Here is a 23,318-nt window from a genome sequence, read left to right as displayed (position 1 = left end):
AATGTAAATTTCTGTTGACTTTTTATTTTTTGCTTTTTGATTTGCTTTTATCCTGATATTATTCATTGTAAGAAAAAAATATAAGAAAATGGGGGACTATTGGTGGCCTCGTTCTTTCTAGCCATGCGACCCAAAATATTGAGTTTCTAGACCATAACAGGAAGGTACCAGACACTCTCACATGTAGTCTCCCAAATAGTTGACCCCGCCAGACCTCACCGTCTTAATACGACTCTCAATAATAAGCCACCAAATACATCCATGTCTATGATCCCACTGCCTTTAGTTTAAAACATAGGAAACAAATTAGCCATCATTCTAAGGGGGGTCTCTCACTCATGCTATGATTGGCTAGCTGGTATCTGCCAATCAAAGTCAAGCTTCAAACCAGCAACATTTTCATTATCCATGAACTAACTGCACTGAACCAAACCAGATTTCCAAATAAATAATTATTGTTATTATATATATATATATATATTTATTTTTTCTCGACAATACACACCAATAAGCTTTCGTCAAAATTGATTAAACGTTGACCTCTAGTGGAAACTCGGTTACGTGCATTTTATGACCGGCCTCTTTCCTTCCAGTTGATAAATAGCATTCATTGTCTGTATTCCTCTGTACGCTCGGTTACCAAACGCGCTTGATCTATAAGCTGTTCGCATTAATAATGGGGCAATTTAACTGGAATCCTGTAGCCTTGCTGACATAAGTAAATGTGTTTTGATTATGGCTCTGCAGAAATGTATTTCAGAACGCTTGATTCGTTGACATCATTCATGTATTCGGTATGAAGATTGTCATCAAGTGTAGTATTGTAGATGTGCCAAGAATGTTCAATAACGCTTTTGTCTATATGGAGTTTGGAATATTTCGCCGTGCGAAGACGTTTGTATTCACCATTATGGGTGATTTATTTTATCCTGCTTTGGAGATTGCACACGCTTAAAGATATTTTAAATGTGCCAGCTCAGCACCATTTTTTGTAAAGCATTTTTTTTATAGCATTATTTTTTGTTATATTAGACAATAGACGCCAGTTCGCATTGGCGTCGAGAGAAATAAAATCTTTGTAACTCTGTTCCAAGTTACAAATTAGGAGGTTGTATCAAAAAACATCATTTTAATTGCAGTTTTTTTTTATGTTTTCTTTGCTCCTGTTGGTTATCTAAAAGTTCGAAAAGTTTTCATCACCATAGCAACCATCAGGATGTTCTTGCTGACCAGACCATTTCATTGGTTGCTATGGCGATATGACAACTTTTCAAACTTTGCTTCAGAATGACTTTATATACAGAACACCCGCTGAATGCCATCTGCATATGGAAACATTTACACACACACATATGTACACACACACACATATATACACACACAAATATGTGGCTGTTCTATATGGCAACTATATTTTTAGCAACAATAGTATTATATGAAACACGACTTACAAGGGCAGGTCCATCTACAGCCACACGTCTCCTCAATTTTAACAGCTGGAAGGTTATTGTGACACGAAGGCTTAGGAATCTTTTCGCAGTTTACTTTGCGGCTCACCATACTCATTGTTCCGTCTGACATGCATGTCACGCTGTGGCATGTATCTTTTAGCATCCATGTTTCCCCGTGCTATGAACAGGTGAAAACAGATAGACAAACATGTCATAACAATATTAATCATAGGAAATACATGAGGTTTTGGTTTTTTTTAACCCTTTTCAGTATCAGAGGAATAAGTCACAGGGTATTGTGTCACCTGTGGGACCACCAACATGAATTCTCAGGGTCTACCTATGTGAAATGACTGTATATTTACCATTTCATTACTGGGCTGCTGATCTTAACCCCTTAAGGACAATGGGCGGTCCCTAAACCCATTGAAAACAATGCATTTTGAGCCTGTACATGTACGGGCTTTGTCATTAAGGGGTTAAGGCAGGAGGATGAGGTTTGGCTACCATCTCTATGTACGACTAGCCTTATTTCCTAAACTCATAACCAGGAGTATCACACCTTGGAAAGTTCTCAGGTATGACCATGAAATATCACAATAACAGGATTTGTCATCATTACCACATTATTAAGTCACCAGAACATTTCCATGAAAACTACTGATTCCCGTAACATTTACAATTAAATACTTTTTTGCCATTCAGTAAAAAAAAGAGCAATTTCTGAATTTGTTATGAAATTTGTGTTAGTGTTAGATAGTAGAAGCATCTGGAAAAAGGAAACCTCACAAATTTGTTTTTTTAGGGTGATCAGTGATATTTGTATCCACATTTATATAAGTAATTCTCTAACAATCTTAAAAAGTTTACATCTTATCTATTTATCTATTCAATTAAGAAGATGAAAGACGAATACGCTAATACCGACGGTATATGCGTGGAATTAAATAATTAGATCATGAGAATAATAAGAATACCTTTCTTTTGTTTCCATCATCATCAATACACACTTTATCAAGACCTGAAAAAAACAAAACAAAGTCAAGACAATATACTTATACTTATCAATGGTATATGTATGGGACCTCAGGGTGGGATTATCCCTCTAAAATAGGACTATGTTGTGTTTTTTTAGGTGAGATTTAAGGAATTACAATTCTGTGGATTTTTTATACAATCAATACTAAAGATGAAGGTAAGTGAACAATTACATTTCAAGAGGCTGTTAGTCTGTCTCTGCCGTTTGGAAGCAAAGGACTTCAAACCTTTGTGTCCCTTTTTGTGACACACCAAATACTGTATATTTCATATAATGTACTTGGTTACACAATTGCTTATCAGCTACGGAAAAATAGCTTAAGTAATAATTTACCGGTGCAAAGTTTTCTGATGAAATCGTTGTTCACCATCATCATGGTGGGCAAGTCTTCTGTGAGTTGAAGTTTGATGATTTTATCGTTGGCTGATGGTCCAGCAAGCACCTTCAGCTCATCCTCATCGTATCTTGGTCCAACCCCAATTGGGAAGACAGATATTCCTATAAATGAAAGCAAGAGGTAATAGTTAAATTATTAAGGGGAGTAATAATAGGTATACTTATTACACAGTTATATAAGGAATATGTTACAACCAGGTGCACCCTACAGCGTGGTAAACACAGTGACAACGACGAATACATTACAAAGACAAACAGCTTAATACAGAATGGGTGCACCTACGGTTAGCGGCGGCGGTTTCAGCTGCTGCATCCACCTGGTCATACGACCTGTCGGTAATAACCATGACCACAACCTTCGACGCGATCGGTCTTCCTCCATGCACTTCCGATATGGCGCTCTGGACGGCAAAAATCAGGGCCTCGCCTAAAAAAGGTGGTAGATACATAGAAAAGCCTCCCATCAGAAGTTGTAGAGGGTAATACGGTAAGGGAATTTAAACATGCACGGGACAGGCATACGACTCCTGAATCTAAGACGAGACCAACGACTGATTAAGGTCTTTACATCAGGAAAATCAGACAGACTAGATGGGGTGTATGGATCTCACCTTCCATAAGTTTAAGGCATTTTTTGGCTTCTCTTGGCTAATAATAAAGTTCAGTTCTAACTGAGATGTGTGTTTCATATAAAAAGCACGTGCTCGATGAAAAAACCCAAATTCCGCCCTGTTCATCTTATCTAAAGCTGTATGCGTCAGATAACTGTAAGCTGTAGGGTTCAGAGGACTGGATATTCATATGTTGTTAATATAATAGATTAAACACGGTATACGGGGTCTCCCCCCCCAAAAAAAAAACTATGCATCAGACATTAGGTCAGGGACACAAACCTTTGGCTATAATTTATTTCTATATAAACTAAGACTCAGCGTTTCAACTTACATCACCTTTTCCTGAAACCTAGACCGATGTAAGTGTGAGGAACATCTGTAAATTATAAAGACCAAGGAGCGGCAATGTGAAGTCACCCCTGTCTAATCTCGACTATGAGCAGGTTTCGCAGTTGTGTTGGAATATTGTGGAAATCGAGTGGTTAAACCCCCCTATATATATAATCTGTAAATCTTTATATATATATATATATATATATATATATATATTTATATCTATATAAAAAAAATTATTTTATTTTTTTATTTTTTTATTATTTTTATATATTATATATATTATTTTTATTATATTTTTTATTTTTATATTATTTTTAATATATATATTTATTTGCTTTACAAACAGAACAAAACATCTAAATCATTTTAATCTCCCGTGTTAATATGTGCCAACCATTAAATCTTTATCGCAGATGTTTCTAAGTGCCAGCCATATTTCCAATCAGCATAAAACTTAAAGGCCTTTAATGGCCTGGTTTTTTTTTTTTTTGTTACATATATTACTCGGCTCTAGGGAATTCTGCGTTAGTCTAAAAAAATGTGCATTTCGTTTCTACAAGGGTTTAATTGTTTTATTTAAGCCTTTGCACCGGTGTTTGATTGATTGTCGTTTGATTATACAGATTTGTCCCTGCGCTAGTTTGCAGTGACACCCCACCTTACGATTAAAGGAGCGACGTCATTTCTTGGCCAGTTATTCCAACCAGCGGTGTTACTATTGAACTAAATTGTTATTAATCAGATAACAACAAGTTAACAACAAGTTAACAACAAGTTAAAACAAATAAATATAGGAATGTTTGAAATACTTTGTAGAGGTGGACTATAACTAAAATAATACAATATTGTATAGAATAAGAGGTGCATTGAAGTCCCCCTAGATGCCTAGAAGGTCTGCCGTAGGGGAAAGATATACAGGGCCGCCATCAGAAATCTTAGGGCCCAATACATGTCTAACGCCTTGGCCCCCATGCCCCTCCTATGAGCCTGCCCTATGTCCGTCCCACCCAGTTCTCCACCCATCACTCAACCTTAAAATCCTCCCATAAACACACCTTATGAGAACAGGAGCAATCCTAGGGTTATAGGGTTAATGGCGTCTGGGTGCAGTATTTCTATAACTCGCATGCATACTAACATAAAATCTCGCTCTAACACCGACTCGCTCAACCACGATGCACCTAAACACCTCCTCCTCTCACCCGTCTATGCACCACTAACCCTTACAATAGCATCATCCACTGACATCCACACACACATGGTAACACCATATACTAACACATTTACTTACACAATCTAACACGACACCATAACGGAGACACACATTCTAACATCATATGCTCACTAACATTAACACCGTACAGTAACACACATGTATGCTAATACCATTCACCCTTTAACACTACATACAGAGATACACACTCATGCTAATGCCATACAGCAACACACACAACACCATACACACACGCTAACATCACTCATATACATCCACGCACAAACAACATACACCGACACACACCCTCTGACTCTAACACTATACATAAACATATATATATTTAAACACAAATACATCATTATAAAATAAATCTCTGCTGTATGTATTTTGGGCTGCAACCTTGCATGGCTGGCCCATAACTGAGTTGCTAGCCTGCCCCTGCGTACCGTTATATCGCACACAGTAAATATTTTACCGCTAATGAACACTCACTTGCCTGTTCATTCATTAGATACTCACCTATTCTGCCAGGACCCTCCTCTCTTTTCTGAATGTTGTTTAGCGCGTGGAGTAGGCTTGCTTTGTCTTGAGGGTCTGTCCAGGCAATTTCTAGGGTGTTTGTCATTCCATACTGAAGGACAGCTACTTGTGTTGCATCATACCCTAAAAACAAGATATAATGATAATAATAATAATAATAATAATATATATATTTTATGTTATAAGAATGTTTAAATACCACAACACCATACTGCCAAATCTACAAAGATTTTGTGAAAAAACAACAATATGGCCAATAACAGATTCAGTTACTTCCACATAGGTTTTGCTTTTCTTGATCATCAATCTCAATAAAGGTATGGTCAGTAATTCCTTACCAATATCGACTTTATTGATAAAGGTCTTCACAAACGTTTTCATTTCTTCGAACTGTGGTGGACTGACATTTGAACCCCCGTCGAGGATGAATATCACATCCATAGGTTTGACGCACTGAACTGCAAGAAAATGTATGTATCAAGTATCAAATAATCCTTCATATTTTCTCTATTCTGGATTTAAATCCCAGAATAAATATAGATAGATAGATATAGTTTGTATAATGAAGTGATATAATAAAACCATGTAGAGGTGATGTCTTACCTGTTTGTAAGGATACCGTTGGTTTTATATGTTGGCTTAAACAACATGTTTCTAGCACCAAATCTGGTGCTTCGTTAATGAGTAGTGTGTAATCGTCAATCTTTATCACTTTGTCCCGCGACGTGATCAGATCAAATTCACGGATGTCGATATCTGAGCCTACAGCTATGGGAACAAAGTTTATGCTCGAATCAACCTGAGTAATGACATCCGATGGTGGGGTACTTGTTACCAAATAAGCCAAATGCGAAACTTGATCCCTGCTTCCAGTTTTCGTTGTGAATGTCTGCTCGCTGACGTAGTTAATGGCTTTTCCTGTATTGGTTGCATTTCCACCCCGGAATTTCATTTCTCGTATACTTTCGATAATGTCCTTCTTGGATTGTCTCTCGGTGAAGGTATACTCTACAATTATAGTGAATGAATACTGTATGATGGTGATGTGAATCGTTTCTTCGCTTATATCCATACCCTGAATCACGTTTTCGAGGAAAGTCTTGGTCTTGTTAAAGTTGACCTCGCCAACTTTATCCGAACCTTCAACTATAAACACAATATCAATGACGCCGTCCTTTGGTGAAGGTTTAGGAACCAGTTTGATAGGCGGAATGGTAGCCTTCACTTGTGGGGTAGTTATGCTGGGGGGTTTTGTGGGAGCTGGGAACAGTACGGGTGCTCTTGTTGGATCTGGTGCCAAGTCACACAAATAATCAATAATTTCGTCTCTTCGGTCCAGTAGTTCAGAGGCGCTGTCTAGAATAAATGGTTTATTCATGGGAGATTTACTTTTAATTAAGTTTATATCATCCATTTTGACATGTGGGCCTATAGCAACCGGAATAACCGTGATCTTCCTCTTCATAATGGTCTTCATTAAACTTGATATGCTCTTCGGGGAGCTACTCGCTGTCAACAGGACTGCAATTTTGGGCGCGTTGTCTCTTGGTGCTTCGGGGAACACGTAATGAGAAACATACTTAAGTGCCTCGAAGGTAGATGAAGTCGGGCTACCAAAGTATTTCATGTTTTTCACTTTCTTAACCAGCTCTGAGAGCTTCTTGTTCTCGTTGAGGCCGAATAACTTGGGCGTTGACAAAGAATGATACTGCACGACCGATACGCGGATTCTCTTTTGCGAGATATGAATTTTTTCCATGATGCCAACAATAAATGCCTTAACGGTCTCAAAGTCGCTTTCGGAAAGTTTGGAAGAACCGTCGACCAGGAAAGCCAGGTCCATCATTTTATTGCATTCGTACGTTCCTTCCTCCACTATAGGTTCCAGAGTAGTTGTTAAGTCATGTGGTTGAAGCGTAGGGCTTGGTGTGGTTATGATATCTACTGGGCAATCGGTACACTGCAGGTTTCTTCCTTCGCAATGACTGTAACAGAGATGACATCAAAACAGACTTTAATGAGAATAGCAATGGAATAAATATGTGGTTTTCAGGTTTTAAATGGACAGTGAAAACAGATTGCTTTCCCAAGTCTTATAAGTCTGATAAGTGAAATGTTTATATATATATATGTCCTAGAGCTCAACCAGTTCTGCGGTCCTGTACAAGTGCATCCATACCATTAGCGATAGACGTTGACATGACATTTTTCACTGGCAAAGGAGCTTATAGCACGGAGGTGGGTTAAAATATTCTAACTCATTTAGGTCCAAGGATATGATGTTTAAGTCCGCTTAACCATCGCTTAATTCATACAGAATTCTGCCTACAACTAAAAAAATGAACTGCCCAGACATTATCCAATGCTTATCCTTTATATATAAAGTATTTATAGCTTTAGAGCCCATTAGGGAAAAAAATTCAAGCTTTTATCATGTCTGAATATAATAATTGCAGTCAATTCATTAGAGGTAACTGTGTTCTGCATAAATAACCTTGTTTTATAGCATTTGTTGCACAATTTAATAAAAGAAATAAATCTGCCCCATGAAATATACAATTAATGTTATTACCAAGACTGGCAACGCAGTGGGTCGTCTCGGTTCAAAATAACTTTCTGTCCATGGGGTATATGTCGACCTTCAACAACACACACGGGGCATTCGCTTGGGTGGACGCATGATTCTGATACTTCATCAAGTATTTTACCTGTTAAAAAGAATGATAACTATCAATAGTATATGCCTCTTTCATACCTATGAACTTCCACGCTATGTTTCCCCTGTATATCTCTTATTCTTTTCTATACATGACCAGTGAGATGCTGAAGCTGGGTTGGGGAAATAGGACTATCCCCTAATAGGAGAAAGAATGGCTAGGCGGCATCAGGGCATTAGGCAGTGGAGCCAAACGGCCCCCCACACACACACACATCCCTACAGATTAAAGATTGTCTTGGATGTCCAGTAGTCACCTGAGATTCCTGAAACCTCTGGAGTAAAACTGGAGTGTTTCCAGGTATGGTCATCTCACAAGCCAATGGTTTGCAATCAGTGTCCGGCAAATTGAAAGGTAGACTTCTGATTATAAAGGGAACGCTCCAGCCATCATATATACTTTAATAATGATTGATGTCATAATGTTGTCATGATGATGTCATAACTTACCCGGAGGACAGTATGCGTGGCACCCCTCCACACACTTAAGGGGACAGTCTACTTTCTCAGGGTGCTGGCATGTCACGGGACATGCAGATGCACAGCTGTTGTATCGCCACTCACATACGTATTCCAACTCCTTCTTATTCTTCTCTTCACAGCTTTGTGCTAAATTAAAATACATAAATTAGTTATAATTGTTTAAAAAATAGTCATTAAGAATAATGTAATGTAATAAAAATCTGCTTGTAAAAGAAAGAATACCTTGAAATTGGACCAGACCAGAACTCATCTGGTCTGACGATTTTTCCTTATGTTCTCATCTTAAAATCAGGATAGCCTTATGCCTGTCCCATGTATGTTTAAATTGCCTAACTGTACTAACCCCTACCACTTTTCCTGGAAGGCTGTAGCCCTTATATACCATCCGATAATTTTACTCCGTAAGCACCAGTGCATGGGTTTATTTTATATAGGCTGCAAATTGTTGGATTTTGGTGAAGTGCTAGAAAAAAATTAGTACTGGAGGCAATTGCCTTATGTGACCCTTACTGGCTCCAACAGATATTGACGTCAGGATCTTTTAAACATCTTATATAAGAGGAAGGACCTGTCTTCCAATGTGAACACCAACCCTCCAATTGGCATGTATGATGGAAAGACTCTATACTAACGGGGATACAGATATCATCCTCCTTTACAGGAAATAATATTTTTAATATTGAATAGATTGGAATTCTAATTGTAAGGCTCTGATAAATGCAATGTTAGATTTAACAAGGATCTTTTCTACTCACGGCACAAGTGTGATGTCCTCCAGTGAACGTTGACTCCCTTCTGAGCGCAGGCGTGAGCATAAGCTGCGATGGAGTCGCAGAAACACGCGCAGTCACCAATAGATTCACAGCTACAAGTGTCATACACGCAGATCTCCCAGTACGGTTCTGGGTTTACCTACAGAGGGAAAGTCATGTTTCAGGAGGTCCACGCTTTAAGTAGACGCTATTAATAACACCCCCATTCTCCCATGCAAATGGTTTGACCATTTAGCTTCACTAATTCCCAATTCTAAGCACAAGTTCAACCATTTGGCCATGGTTTGGCCACTTAGCTTTACTAATTCAAAATTCTACACACAAGTTCAACCATTTGGCCATGGTTTGGCCGTTTAGCTCCACTAATTCCCAATTCCACACACAAGTTCTACCTAAACATCCCTTTTAAGTCTGTTGAGGGCTCGCTTCCTCCATTGTGACGTTGCTAGCCAAACCCCCTCAGCCGGTCTTCCCCTCCGCCGGAGAGCGTGACTTCCAATGGGACCAACCCTGGAAGTTGTCTGCTATTATTCTTGCTTGAAGACGTGTATTCGTGTATACATGTTACAGGGAGGCATTCGAAAAAATCTTCAGAAAAGCCTCATTATATTTTCAGAAATGTAAAAACTTACCGCTTTTGCACATTCGGCAAAGATTTCACCTGTCAGAATGTCACACGCGTTCTCTACTGTCACATGCTTCATAAGGTTTTGTTCGCATAATGATAGAGCTTTTTCTGTGGTAAACTGGGAGAAAATAATAAAAACAATGTAAAAACACAAGATTCTCTAATTAATTAAAAAAAAAAAACATCCATCAATCCATCTCAGCAGAATGCATTGGAAATACAAAAAAGGAAGTGTACAGGAAGTGTGTTACAACTTCCTGCTCAGGCTCATAGCAACGATCCAAAGAGATCTTTGCTAATCGATTGTGGGGGGGGGGATTAGCTTGAACTGCCTCAGATACGTCTTTCTCTCTCTCTAACTTCATCTTTTACTCTCTCTCTTTTCACTCCCTCATCTCTCTGTTTCTCCTTCTCTCTTTCACTCTTCTCCCTTCCCTATTTCTCTCGCCCTTTCTTTTCTCTTTCCTCTCTCCACCTCTTCTCTCTGAGAGGGAAAGGGACCAATCAAAGTGAAGCATGTACTTACTTTAAGCCCTGTCCAGGGTTTTCCCCCCACAGTGAAAGTATTTACCACCATACAGGTGGGAGGTTTATTTCTAAAGAAATTCTAGAGGTCATAATCTAAAACTAGAGGGTCGGAGGTGTAGAATTAATGTAAGGAAGTTTAACTTTACCCTTTAGAGGGTGGTAGATAAATGGAACAACCTCTCAGTAGAGGCTAATAGGGAATTCAACCATGCATGGGATCCTGAATCTGAGATTAGACCAATGACTAATTAAGGTCTGAGCTTCTAGATCAGGAAAAAATGGGCAGACTGGATGGCCTGAGTGGGTCCTGCCATCAAATTCTACGTATATACAAGAATTGATCACAGAGTTAAAAAAATTTACATAGTCGATGGAAACGGATGGAAAAATGTTCTTACTTACATAAAAAAATGCGAACGCTTAACAATACGGGCTTTATAATCACCTTTGCAGCATCAGCACATAGAGGATTTACTTTCCAGGAATTTCCAAAATCGCTTGGGTTAATTTCCACCTGATTATTGCTACTCGTCAAGTCGTTGTTTTCAATTCCGTCGAAATTTCCACACAGGCCGCAGACTTTATCCTGAGGAAAAAAAAAAAAGGAACGCAATTTTTTTTGCGGTTAAACTAACATAAAATGATTATACTGCTCGCTGTTTTGTTATTACAACATACTGGCATTCTTCCTCGATCCGTTAACATATTTTGCTCTCACATAATTTGTTTTAGGTTTTTTTTTCCACTTAGCCTCGTCAATTTTTTTTTTCTTACTTTTATTTTTTTGTACTCATTTTGAAAGTCCTCGTGATGTGATTCATACAATAATGATACCAAAACAAGATTCTCTACACAACTGTAGTTATTATTAGAATGAAGGAAAATAGTTACCTTAAATACATAAAAACATCACCAAAAATACTCATTTTTCAATGTGAATTTCAAAAGGCATTTTTAATTACAAAAATATATAGCACTAGATACCTTTTTTGGGTTTAAATAAGTTGCTAAATAAACTATTCTGGATGAGGATCTTGAGGGTTTGTAAACTATTGCATCAGCCCATTATTAACTTAAATTAAAGATAATATGTTTGAACATATTTTTTATTTTATTATTTTTATGGGGTATAGGAGGGGAGATTGATGCGGGGAGGCACTTGAGGTCTTTCAGTGATTGATCCCCGTCTGTTAGCAGGGATCAGACATTTTTTGTTGATGCTGACCAGCTGATCACACAATAGATCAGCTCTCGGCCTGCTTGCACGTTAACTTTTTGCAAGCATTTTTAGCAAGCATTTTTCAAGCAGGCATACTGAGGATCTGTTGGAAAGACTAATCATAGTAAAAGAAAAGTGATCTGATTCCTAGAGAAGAGGGACTTCAGGGAAGGAAAGGGGGACACTTTTGGGTGCCAAAGAGATTTTAAGCCTCAGAAACAGGGAAATAACAATTATTATTTTTTGGTGCACACCAGACAACTGGAAAACATATATTGTTGATATAATGCATTATATATTTAATGTGACGATACCTTTTACAATTATTATAAATTATACATTTTAATATAATAAGTCTGACATCTAGGGTCACTTCTGTGTACAGCTTCAAGGTAGATAACGGCAAGGTCTTAAATATAAATTTAATCTGGGTCTTTCAAGAAATTAAAGTCATATGAAAGTCTTTTCACATAATGGAACCGTTAGAATGCTTATATAACCCCAGTTGAAGTACTCTTTTGATGGGCTACTGTAAATTATAGCGTGTATGGCACTTTTTAAATATGAAGTGTTGTCCACACTTTTATAGAAAACAGGAATATTTATGGACTCGGCTATAAAAACAAAAGACGGCAAGTATATTAACATTTTTTTTTAATAAACCCACCTTATATTGTTCTTTTAACGTCACATAAATCCTGGTTCCCTTGTCCCAGGTGATATACATCTCATTTCCGAGAATTAGGATAAAGTATTTTCCAGACTGTAAGACTTCTATATTGGTATCATCTCTTGGAGGAGTTTTAATGTGAACCTAAGTGAAGAACACGGCATATTCCAGTTAAGGAATACTAGGAACACAAAGGCTGACTTAATTTACTGTGAATTAAGAAATAAATATAAATTCAAGTTCATATGTGTTTGTTTCCTATAAGCATTTGGAAATACTGTATACATTCAGGCCCAGACCGGCCATTGGGCACATTGGGCAAATGGCCGAATTGGCTGCCAGCTGTCATCACTCCACACACACTTCCCAATACTAATAATTACACATTAGAATGAATAAAATAGACAAATTATTCATTATGTATCATTTTTTATGGTACTGTTGTCCCTTTGAATGGGTTTATCAATTGGAATGTATTCATTGAATTCGTTCAGTGGCCTTCTATTAGATTAAGTTGAGTATGGGCGTACGAAGGGCTTGTTCTGGATTTTTGGTGAAACTAAACAAAAACCACCGAAAGTGACATGACATTTTGTTCTACTCCCAAGAAAACCATTGAGCAACCAGGTCTGTGGAATTGTTTATTTGACAGTATAGCAGAAAAAACAGCGTTTACCCACTTCCGCCCGCCATCTTGCCTGTGGTCTTCAATGTTTAAATAATGGTCCAAGTGGGTTTTTCCGACACAGCCGACTCCTGTACTTTCAGAGCATGGCTACGGCACTTAAATCCACAGACAAGATGGCAGATTTACGTGAACACTTGAAACAAAGGCTGTTTTTTCAGCTCTAATGTCTTGTAACCCATTCTGTCAATCTTGCATTTTATATAAAATACTCACCTGTTCATCAGCCAAGTAGATTTCTCCATTTCTGAAAAGAATTATAATCTTTTTGGAGCATTTTTCCAAAGATAATCCACAACCTTCGTTTTCAATAAGAATACGGAATGTCCCTGTACCTCCATTGCAATAATCCTAAAAAAAAAAAATTATTTTAAAAGTGTTTAAAATTTACTATATATCATGAAATTCATCCAAAGTTGGTTCTGTTTATTAAGTTTAGATTTTTTTTTGCCTATTGCATTACAACTTTAAATCAATACAACAGTTTCCCATAGTTGACAAATTTGTCAAAGCCCTTTTTAAATTCTACAGAGTTAACCCACGAGTGTAAACAGGACCCGGGCTTTACCATTTTCTAAGCCGTATACCTTTTTATGGGCTAATAAAACCAATTTATTTCACAGAGGAACCCTGGCAGGTTTCATTGAGATATAGACTTTGACATCACAACTTATCAAGTCTTCCCCAAGGCTATGAACCTTGTTCTCATGTTGACAATGCATTTATGCCTATCCCATGCTGGCTTGAATACATTCACTCCATTAACCTCTAGCGCTCCTCTGGAAGGCCATTTCTCTTATTCACCAACCTCTTAATAATCATAGTTTCTTACATTACTTTTAAACCTTCAACTCTGTAGTTTTAGAAGATGACCTCTATCCCTAGCATCTCTCCTCCTTCCATGTGGAATCCTATGTTAAGCGTTTTAAAGGTTATCCTTTATTCCCTCCCTAGATTTTACTCCGAGCAATAATAATTTTACCCATTAATTATCATTTTGATCATGCAAACCATCTACCATTCAAATATCCCTTCTTTGGCCTTTCTCAAGAACATTTAAATCCTTCCGGAGATATGGGCTCCAGTATAAAACTATACTTTAAATGTGGTCTAACCAATGACCTGTAAAGTGACCTCCTCGTCTTCTGCAACATACAACACAATAAATAGATAGATAATAAGATGTTATTTCACTCTCATACAAATTCAAACATTTCCATTTATAATGCCTTAGTCTTTGCAATGGCGGCGGTGCTGGTGGTGGTGACACTTTTTGGATTGGCAGCTAACATATAGACATCGATTGCCCTTGAATGCTATGAACTTCAGTGTTGGCAACATCCAACATCTACACATCATGACCTAAGAAATACTTGATTTGGTTTAAACATGTGAAACTTTGATCCTTGGCTTAAACATAACGGTATACTCCTCCAACCACCCCATTCATTGGATGTATTGAAAATACATAAACGGACTCTTACCTGGACCAGTACATATTGACAGTTCCCAGGAAAAGCATATTTCAGGCCATCGAATGTGATGTAGTGAGCAGCTCCTATAGCCGAACAAGTCGCATCACATACATTCTTCGTACACTGCCATTTTCTGTTCTCGCAAACACTGAAAGTTAAAATATATAAAATGCTTGATAAGAATAGATGTATAAAGAGAAGTATTACAACTGGCAGCTTTCCACCATGGCAAGGCGGAGTCATATATATATATATATATATATATATATATATATATATATACATAGACCTAGACATCACAGCAAAGTCAATTAAACCATCATCCTGCCATGGACAACACCAATGATCTTTTAACATAAGGCTTGTGGATCAGGGAAATGTTAGCCACAGACCTTGCCTTACACCATACACAGAATGTAAAAATGGCAAAAATGTTAAAAAGTGTCCATATTTCCTAAACTAATAATTACGGCAATGATTTTCTAAATAATTGTTCCTCCGTCTCTTCGCAGTACACCCCCTTCTTCTTTAGGACACAATAAATGACCCAAGTAGCCAATTTAAGTATCTTTGGGTCAGATTTCATTGTCTTATTTATTCCAACGTTAGATTTTTAGCACAGGGGTGAACTCAATGAAGAGCCAATATGATCGCCACATCGAGTTCCGATGCTGATTACTTATACAGGTTCTTAGGTGGTTCTGTTATGCCACTTTAAGGGATAACCTGTTCTTACAAAGTTTTCACCAATAAATATGGAAATATATCTTGTATCATACATTTATGATTCATCATTCATCCTAATTCATAGGTAATTCCATTCTCTTGTCCATAGAATGTAGTCATTCTCTTACATTTAGGACAAACTAAAGGGTAGGCAACCAAAAACAACAATTTTGATCTGTAGGAGACGTTTTCGTGTGGATCTTAAATTATTTTGTAGACAAAAAGCACTTTATTAAGTGAAATATTGCATCGTGCTTTTATGTACCGTCAATAACTGAAAATATGTCGTTTTCCTAAACACGTTGTTTCTCTAAAGACCAATTTAGCTCAAAATATGAAACTTAATATCTCAGACATTCCGCAAAAAGTATTTTTAAAGCTATTTGTTCCTGAAATATTTCCAAATTAGTAGTAGATTTAGTACAAACTGGATCTGGTCAGATATATGTTTACCGTTTACTATAGTGACCATCAAACCAATAGTGCTATCTGCCTCGCTAATCGGCTGTACCTGGCCCATAAAAAGAGAATAAAGTAACATTTTATGACGCAAGTGATTCTCTGGGGTTTGCGGACCGGAGGGGAAGTTTTATGGAGAAATTCTTGGCGAGTTTTTCATGTATAATTGAATACAAAAATTACGTGTTGAAAATATATTGGGCCAAATAACACTCGTTTAATGGAAGTTAACAAATTAGTGTAAATTAAGCTGGTCTCTTTTTAAAAAATCAATATATTGTGTGTGTTTTGTCAATGACCAATGAGAGATGCCTTGATTCATCAAGACCAAATCTCTACCGCTCGCCCCACCTTTATGAATATTTTACATTAATGGACCTTCTAAGATCCCCTCCTATTGAACAGGTCAGGGTTGCATCTACGTCCCAGAAGCTCCCTAGAATGAAGACCATGGGCATCTCAAAGCTTTTAGGGAGCGTATGGGCTTCAAAATGGCAGCGCGCAAGAACAAAATGGTGGAAATGTGGCACAAAGAGTATTTGGTAGTAGATGATGTTTGGTACACATGATGTTACGATTGTTACTCTCCCACCCTACCCCATTCCAACAGCAGCGTCAATCTGTTCATATTCCTTCCTATGAAGAATACATCCATCTGAAAAGTAACACGTCCATGACCTTTGTCATTAGTTTGGTCTTCATAAGTATCCTTAATGTTTGTAAGAAGGATTTCATGTCTAAAAACCATGTTTTAGGGGGTGGGTGCATTCCAAGGCAGATTAGACCCATTCGGCCCATTAAGTCTGCCTGTTTTTTCAGATGTTAGGACTCAGACCTTAATCAGTCCTCGGTCTCATCGTAGAGTCAGGAGCCAAGGTCCTCGTCAGTTAAGAAGCATTAGTGTCCCTTTAACACTTTTAACACTTAAACATTGTGAATACCGAAATTCTAACTGCCTAAAACAGAACATTAGTCTCAAATTCGGGCCTCCCAGAAATCACAGGAAAAGGCTGCAGTCACACCACTGTGCAATATCCCCACACGCCAAACATAACACCTTTAATGTATTTTTGTTGTCTGCGCAGGTGTTCCCATCTGGCAGGGAGCTGCTTAATATAAACCTTTCTGCAAGCAATCTAAGGAAAGCGGTGTTAAATCTATTGCTTGCCAGCTGGTATTGAACTGTGTCTCCCGACAACTTTATCCAGGGTGTTGCAGTTAAATAATAGCTCCTAACTGCTATCCACCTTTTCTATTAAATAGGACTCAGTACCTTGGGAGAATATGATGTATCGGTAGATCTGCAGACCCATGCCCAGGTACACATCAAAGTCAAGCTTGGGTCAAGCTATGTGGACCGCCAACGGCGCCACACGCTCACCCGATCTGCCGGGTGCCGCGTATATCCAGCCGTCGCCACGCTTACCTCATCAGGTGGCCACTGGACTTCAAGGTCCAGGGTCACCTTGGCATCATCAGTCCAGCCCTAGGCTTCGGACTGAAATGTATTATGGGATCGGGTGAGCGTGTGGCGCCGTTGGCGGTCCATCATCAACCAAGAGGTTGTCCGTTCTTGGGTGATAATCCTTCAATTAGTAACTTTGGAGTGTACTTGTTTTTTTTTGGGGGGGAGGCCTACTACAAAGGCTAAGCTTGGCAATTGCCCTTTGGGACCTTCCTTTGTTCAATAAATGATTTATTTACAGTTGACCTAAGTATGCTCAACTCAAGTCCGAGTCTTAACTCAAGAGGATGTCAGGGGAAGTCGACGATTTTTGACCAAGAAAGAAATGTGAGATACCCTCGACATCCAACGAGGCTTAATTGTCCTTAATGTCGGACTTCAAACTCTTTGGTGAACGTATCATTTGAAAGGGACACATTTTATACATGTAGGTTTTTCATTGGACCACAAACTTTGATAAACTAAATTTACCTAAAATAAACATTAAACCGGGAAGAGGGGGAGGAGAAAAATATGATAATTTTAAAATGATTCTGTACTGTCTCTTACCAAGTGTTGCAGTCAATCTTCACATCTTCTCCTGGAGCATACTCTTTCCCGGCATGGAAACATGGACACCTCTCAGGCACCACGCACTTTGAATTGTGACGAACCTAAATATTTTACATTGAAAATAAAAAAATAGGTAAATATCTCACTCAGGGTCTCACCACACATGATAAGAGTTACTGGGTGAGATGGTCATCTATAGGAAAGCCCAAGCCCTGCTCGTTTGGGTAAAAAGGGTGGTCGGCAAGGGGATATTGGAGCAATAGAGCAAATTTGGCTTGTTAGCAGGGACAATGTTTTTTGGGGTGAGATTGCAGCTCCAACAATGTGTGCGGCAGACGTCTTGATAAAAAAAAAAGCATCATGGATCCATTTTGTGGTCCTTCTATATTCTTATGTAATATTCCATTTATAAGGGGAGTCTGGGGCTACATTTGGTTTGGTTATACATACTGTGTAGTAAGATCCTATCACAAGGCCAAGGTTTTACTTGTTAAAAGTGATATACCTGCAAAAGTATTCAAAAGAATTCATCATAATTATGTGTTTGTTGGCGTAAGGAAAGATCTGCAGATGCTTTATTTTAATTGCACCTTAAAGTGCAGCTTTTTAACCTATAGGAGCGCATTCTGCATACCAGAGGGATCTCTGTTGCTCAACGCAATCTCAAAAGGGAGAATTTGTGGATTCTAATACAAAAAAGAGACGGCCCTGGTCCATACACACAAATATTGGTAAATAAAAAATAAAAAAGAGAATGTGAGATATTTTTGTGAGTTTCGGTTTTGGATAAATATCCTCCCAATTATTTCAATGTAACGCGCATGACTTTGTATAACACATTCCAAAAAAACGAAAGGCAGGATTAATACAGTAAATTTCAATAATTAATCAATGAGCTTTTAACGCATGTTCCTGGTATTTTGCTGCCACCTAGTGGTGAGAAAGTAACATTCAATAATAAGGTGATTATTCGCTAAATAATAAGGAATCAAAGATAAAAGATACTATTTCTGTTTGGATATTTAACTGGGGGATGTTGAGCACAAGAAAAAAAATATTCTAGATGAAGTAGCGCGGGTAGCGTGTAAGTCAAATTGTTATGTTATCTACTGCTCGTTATGTCCTGTCCACCCATTGTACAGCGCTATGGAATTTGATGGCGCTATATAAAACAATAAATAATAATAATATGAAGTCATGATGAATCTATGGTCAAAAAATCCAAGCAATGCCATCTGAACCCTAAGGCCCTCTATACACTTACTACTAAACTCATGCCCTGACTTTAAAAGTAAAAAAAATGCATTTTATTGTAATGGGGAAAAAAATCACATATTATTTTTTTTGTTTTAAGATCTTATTAGGTTTTTGGTTTTTTTCCTGTTTCGTCATTTAGTAGCTAATTGTTTTCCAGTAAAGGAACAAGAAAGGTGATACGTCCTGCTGGTTAAAAAAAAAAAAAGTCATTTTAAGTTAAGACAGAGGGTTTATATTTGAGTTGAGCCATTAAGAAACTGTGCTAAGTTCCCTGACCTCTCTGCCTCAGACAACCCATATATAAAAATGGGTAAAGCTGGGACCTCACAGAATTCCAGATGTGACTTTGATTCTCTCCTTCTTGGTAACATAAATCACTTGTCACTTCTACTGTACGCACACTGGATTAATTCCATCTGTCGGTAGGAAGGAGTTAAAAAAAAACTTTAATTATCGGAGATTTACTCTAATTCAGCAGACAAAGAAGTCTAAAGAATATTAAAATAATGAAGGTTCCTCGTTAGGTGAAGGTTATAGAAAGTACAATACATACATTGTGCCAAAATTACTCGGCCATAGCCGACTGTGAGATGGCATTTGCTTTCGTTGGCATGCAAAGCCATTCCCGTTAATGAAAAAAAGATGGTGGTTCGCAGACAGGTTTGGGAGTTTTGCACTTTTTCGGAAATGCCCATAATTATCATGAGCAGTTTTGGAGCAAAACTCTAAGTAGGACTCACCATGGAAGCCAATAGAAGTCTTCTGCTAATTGCCCCCACATGAAATAATCTGCCCCACCTTTGTTCAGTATAGATCTTTGTACTATGTATCCAATGTATCACATGACCCTTTACATAGAGGAACATTTAGCAATGGCTCACATGAATGGTAGCTCCAAATTACTTTTATTTTAGTTTTACTATGTCCTATTTATTAAGGCGAGAAACGGTTGAGTAAAAGAGTTAGTATGGGGAAGGGGCCTTTATATTTTCTGGGCAATACAAGGGGAGTGGCTTAATGCTGACTCCTCCCATTCTATATATCAACTTTTTACCAAGCCACACCCATTTCCAAAAGTTTACTTCGCTTTCTGCTAAAGCCTGGTCCATTTTCTATCTATGCTCTGTTTACAAAACCATTTGGGGCCACATCTTGAATTTTTGAGAAATTTCTACGTTTCCTTAGATTCTCCTTCCTATTCACGTTTACAGTAAAGCTGAACATTTCAGCTCATGCGAAACACAACTTCGACCGGGTTGGTCCTACACATTATAGAATGCTGGACCTTGCATGGACAATGATCCTTGTTCTCTTACCCATCCCTTGGGGCACATGCATCCAGATACACAGCCATGGCTCATGCATTCCAGCTCATAGTTCTGGCAGGTTTTGGCACATTCTAACCCGGTGGCTTTTGGATCATTGGCAGGGCAAATAAACCTATCCAGCGGAGGTCTGCAGGTAAGACTTCTTTTCACTGTAGAAAGAGAGTCAATTACAAAGAGTTAAAAACAAGTGTAGGATTGTGTTGCTGATCACATATATACCAAAAGCAAATATAAATGTATAAATCAGTCATCACATGACACATTTTGATACTTCTTTGGGGGGGGGGGCTGTCCAGCAGCATGTCAGACTGATCCTACCCAAAATCAAAATGCCAGGCAAATGTTTGTGAAATTGGTAAACTAGCCACATTTACATATTATGAGCCTCGTCAGTAGGGAGCTATTAGAATCATCTAGGCACAAGTGGGCATAAAAGTCCATGTTTGGGCTCACCTGAAACACAAACCAACTTACCACTGTCTGAGAGAGCCAACAACACCAGGCACAAATGTCACAATTCATGGACCTCACCAGTAACATGCAGTACGTGTCATTCTAGGCATAAGTGAGCAAGAAGGTCCATGTTTGTACTTACCATGAGTTGGGTGAACCCCAAGAGATCCTTTAAGGGAGAAATATCATACAAAGAAGTATAAGACAGCCTCTACCTTCAATGGACTGTGAGTAATAGACTGCCCTATGAAGCTTAGAAGAACACCAACCGCACTCCACTAACGAGGCCCATGGAGGCTAAACATACATCTGGGACTGTTACTTCACCATGTGCAGAGGAAATGTGCCTTACCTTTTGGTTCTGGGCTACCCTTGTAGGTGGGATTAAATTTATATGTTGATACTGAATTCTCCTCTAGAAAACTAAAACATAAAATACCCCAGAGTGGGGACACACCATAGGGCTGTCCATTCTCAGGTGAGCTAGACTCATACGTCTTTGTATTCTATTCCTGTCTTAGGGGATCTCTCGCGGGTTCGCCTCAAGTGTAACGGTTCAACCGTGGACCAGCTCTAACTCACTAACAAGCACAATGATGGTGGTGGAAACTAACATCTGGGCCTGTAGGTTGCACACAAATTTTGCCTTCTGTTTCATTTGTCCAAGGCCATTTTTTGGGCAGGATCCGTCTCTTATGTCTATGGAGCTTTTTTCTTGGTAGTGGTCCAAGTGAACAAAATCTTCAGATGCTTTGGAGCACCCATGCACTATTAGGTAGGCTTAGTAAGTCAAAGCCTAGACTTCGTTAAGTTTGTCTCACCCATCTTTGTATAATAGCGTCCGCCTTTAAATTGTCTATGTGATAAGTGTTCACAGAAAAATACTGAATGAAGCGAGGTAAAGAATTATTTGGAGCATTCACTTGTAATATGGATGATAGTTCTAGTTTTGAAAGTGTTAAATTCAGCAGAATAGGTGGAAAAAGTCCAATAAACCAGCAAAAAGTATTGTGGTTCAGTTTATAACACTCCCTGTGAACATAATCTCCACCCAATAAAAATGGTTCCGTATTCCTTTGATCGCAAGCAAAAATTTTTTTTTAGCTATGGTGTCGTCAATCAACAAAATCATATCCATGACAATAATAAAATTTTATTTTCCATTAAAAAAAAAAAAAAAAGGAAAAAGGAAAAAGAAGAATTCCAACTGAGGAATATTTTTTTCTGTTGCTCATTTCTATGGTCCATGACCCTTGAATGACTCTACTATAACAGCTGAGGAGGACTAATCTCCCAGCATGGATCCAAAGTCCTATCAAGAGACAGCATGGACATGTTCTGTATCTACATCGTTTGTAACAACCTTGTGTTACTTTTGGCATCTTATTCTCAAATTATAAAATGGGAAGTGATATTTGGCACTTGCGCACAATGACTAAAGCTTCTTCTGGCCAACAGCTGACTCAGTTGGTTAAACACCGCCATTTATTTTAGGATAATAGAGTTAGGAGGCTTGACTGATATCCAAAGCCCACAAGTGTAAAATTAGAAGTTACTATAATAAAGAGAATCTATTGTCACCAGTGGCATGGGGGGGGGTATTTTAAAAGCAAGAAATCAAGAATATTTACACGCTTGTGTTTTAAAAAAGAAATATATGGAACATTGTTAACAATTTATCAATTGGTGCCATAAAAACATAGAATTTGACAGCAGGTAAGAACCAATCAGACCATGTAGCCCCCCCTTTAGTCTTGCCTAATATTTGTTATCCAGCATGTACCTTCTTAGTAACCCTTCTCTGAGATCTCTCCAGAATATCAACGGATTTCTGGAGTTGTGGTCTTTAGAACTGCGCACGATAGAGGGAGGTCTGACTATTGACCATTGTACAGCGCTATGGAATTTGATGGTGCTACATAAAACAATAAATAATAACAATAATGACTAGAGAACTTTAGTTTGGGACTTATTTACCCATGTAACAATTTACTATACTTTTAACGGTAGGCAGCATAGCATGTAAACAGACCTCTCGCCGATGGTCGATATTCTTGAGCGAAGAAATCATCTGAAAAGTAGGCGCCGGGTACTTCATTGGTACTGCAGTGCATCAGCCCGTTCTCACAATAACTAAAGAGAAGCACGACAATAATGATTAATACACTACATCGGATATAGACATGGCTAGTTTGCATTGAAAACAAAATACATTTTCATACATAATTATAAAAAAATAAAAAATAATAACATTTATGTAGCGTAAAAAATGAGAACACAGAGTGCTGCCAATTTAACTCTCTTATTAA

General features: G+C 38.1%; 1 protein-coding gene across 1 annotated transcript in view; it reads right to left on the bottom strand.

Moving 5' to 3' along the window:
• Positions 1-23,318, bottom strand: part of VWF (von Willebrand factor) — a 67,057-nt gene that overhangs the window by 24,030 nt on the left and 19,709 nt on the right. The window contains exons 17-34 of the mRNA XM_053463565.1: positions 23,042-23,142; positions 20,545-20,705; positions 17,969-18,072; positions 14,779-14,917; positions 13,511-13,645; positions 12,607-12,753; positions 11,166-11,306; positions 10,197-10,310; positions 9,547-9,703; positions 8,759-8,917; positions 8,165-8,300; positions 6,196-7,577; positions 5,931-6,050; positions 5,572-5,715; positions 3,170-3,313; positions 2,824-2,988; positions 2,429-2,472; positions 1,452-1,629 (exon numbers count right to left, since the gene is read on the bottom strand). Coding sequence (XP_053319540.1) covers positions 1,452-1,629; positions 2,429-2,472; positions 2,824-2,988; positions 3,170-3,313; positions 5,572-5,715; positions 5,931-6,050; positions 6,196-7,577; positions 8,165-8,300; positions 8,759-8,917; positions 9,547-9,703; positions 10,197-10,310; positions 11,166-11,306; positions 12,607-12,753; positions 13,511-13,645; positions 14,779-14,917; positions 17,969-18,072; positions 20,545-20,705; positions 23,042-23,142 — 3,671 coding nt within the window. The remainder of the gene's footprint in view (positions 1-1,451; positions 1,630-2,428; positions 2,473-2,823; positions 2,989-3,169; positions 3,314-5,571; positions 5,716-5,930; positions 6,051-6,195; positions 7,578-8,164; positions 8,301-8,758; positions 8,918-9,546; positions 9,704-10,196; positions 10,311-11,165; positions 11,307-12,606; positions 12,754-13,510; positions 13,646-14,778; positions 14,918-17,968; positions 18,073-20,544; positions 20,706-23,041; positions 23,143-23,318) is intronic.

Source organism: Spea bombifrons, chromosome 4 (genome assembly GCF_027358695.1).
Source record: "Spea bombifrons isolate aSpeBom1 chromosome 4, aSpeBom1.2.pri, whole genome shotgun sequence".
Lineage (NCBI taxonomy): Eukaryota > Metazoa > Chordata > Amphibia > Anura > Pelobatidae > Spea > Spea bombifrons.
The sequence above is the reverse complement of the archived record's forward strand: the minus strand, read 5'-3'. Positions and strand labels throughout refer to the sequence as shown.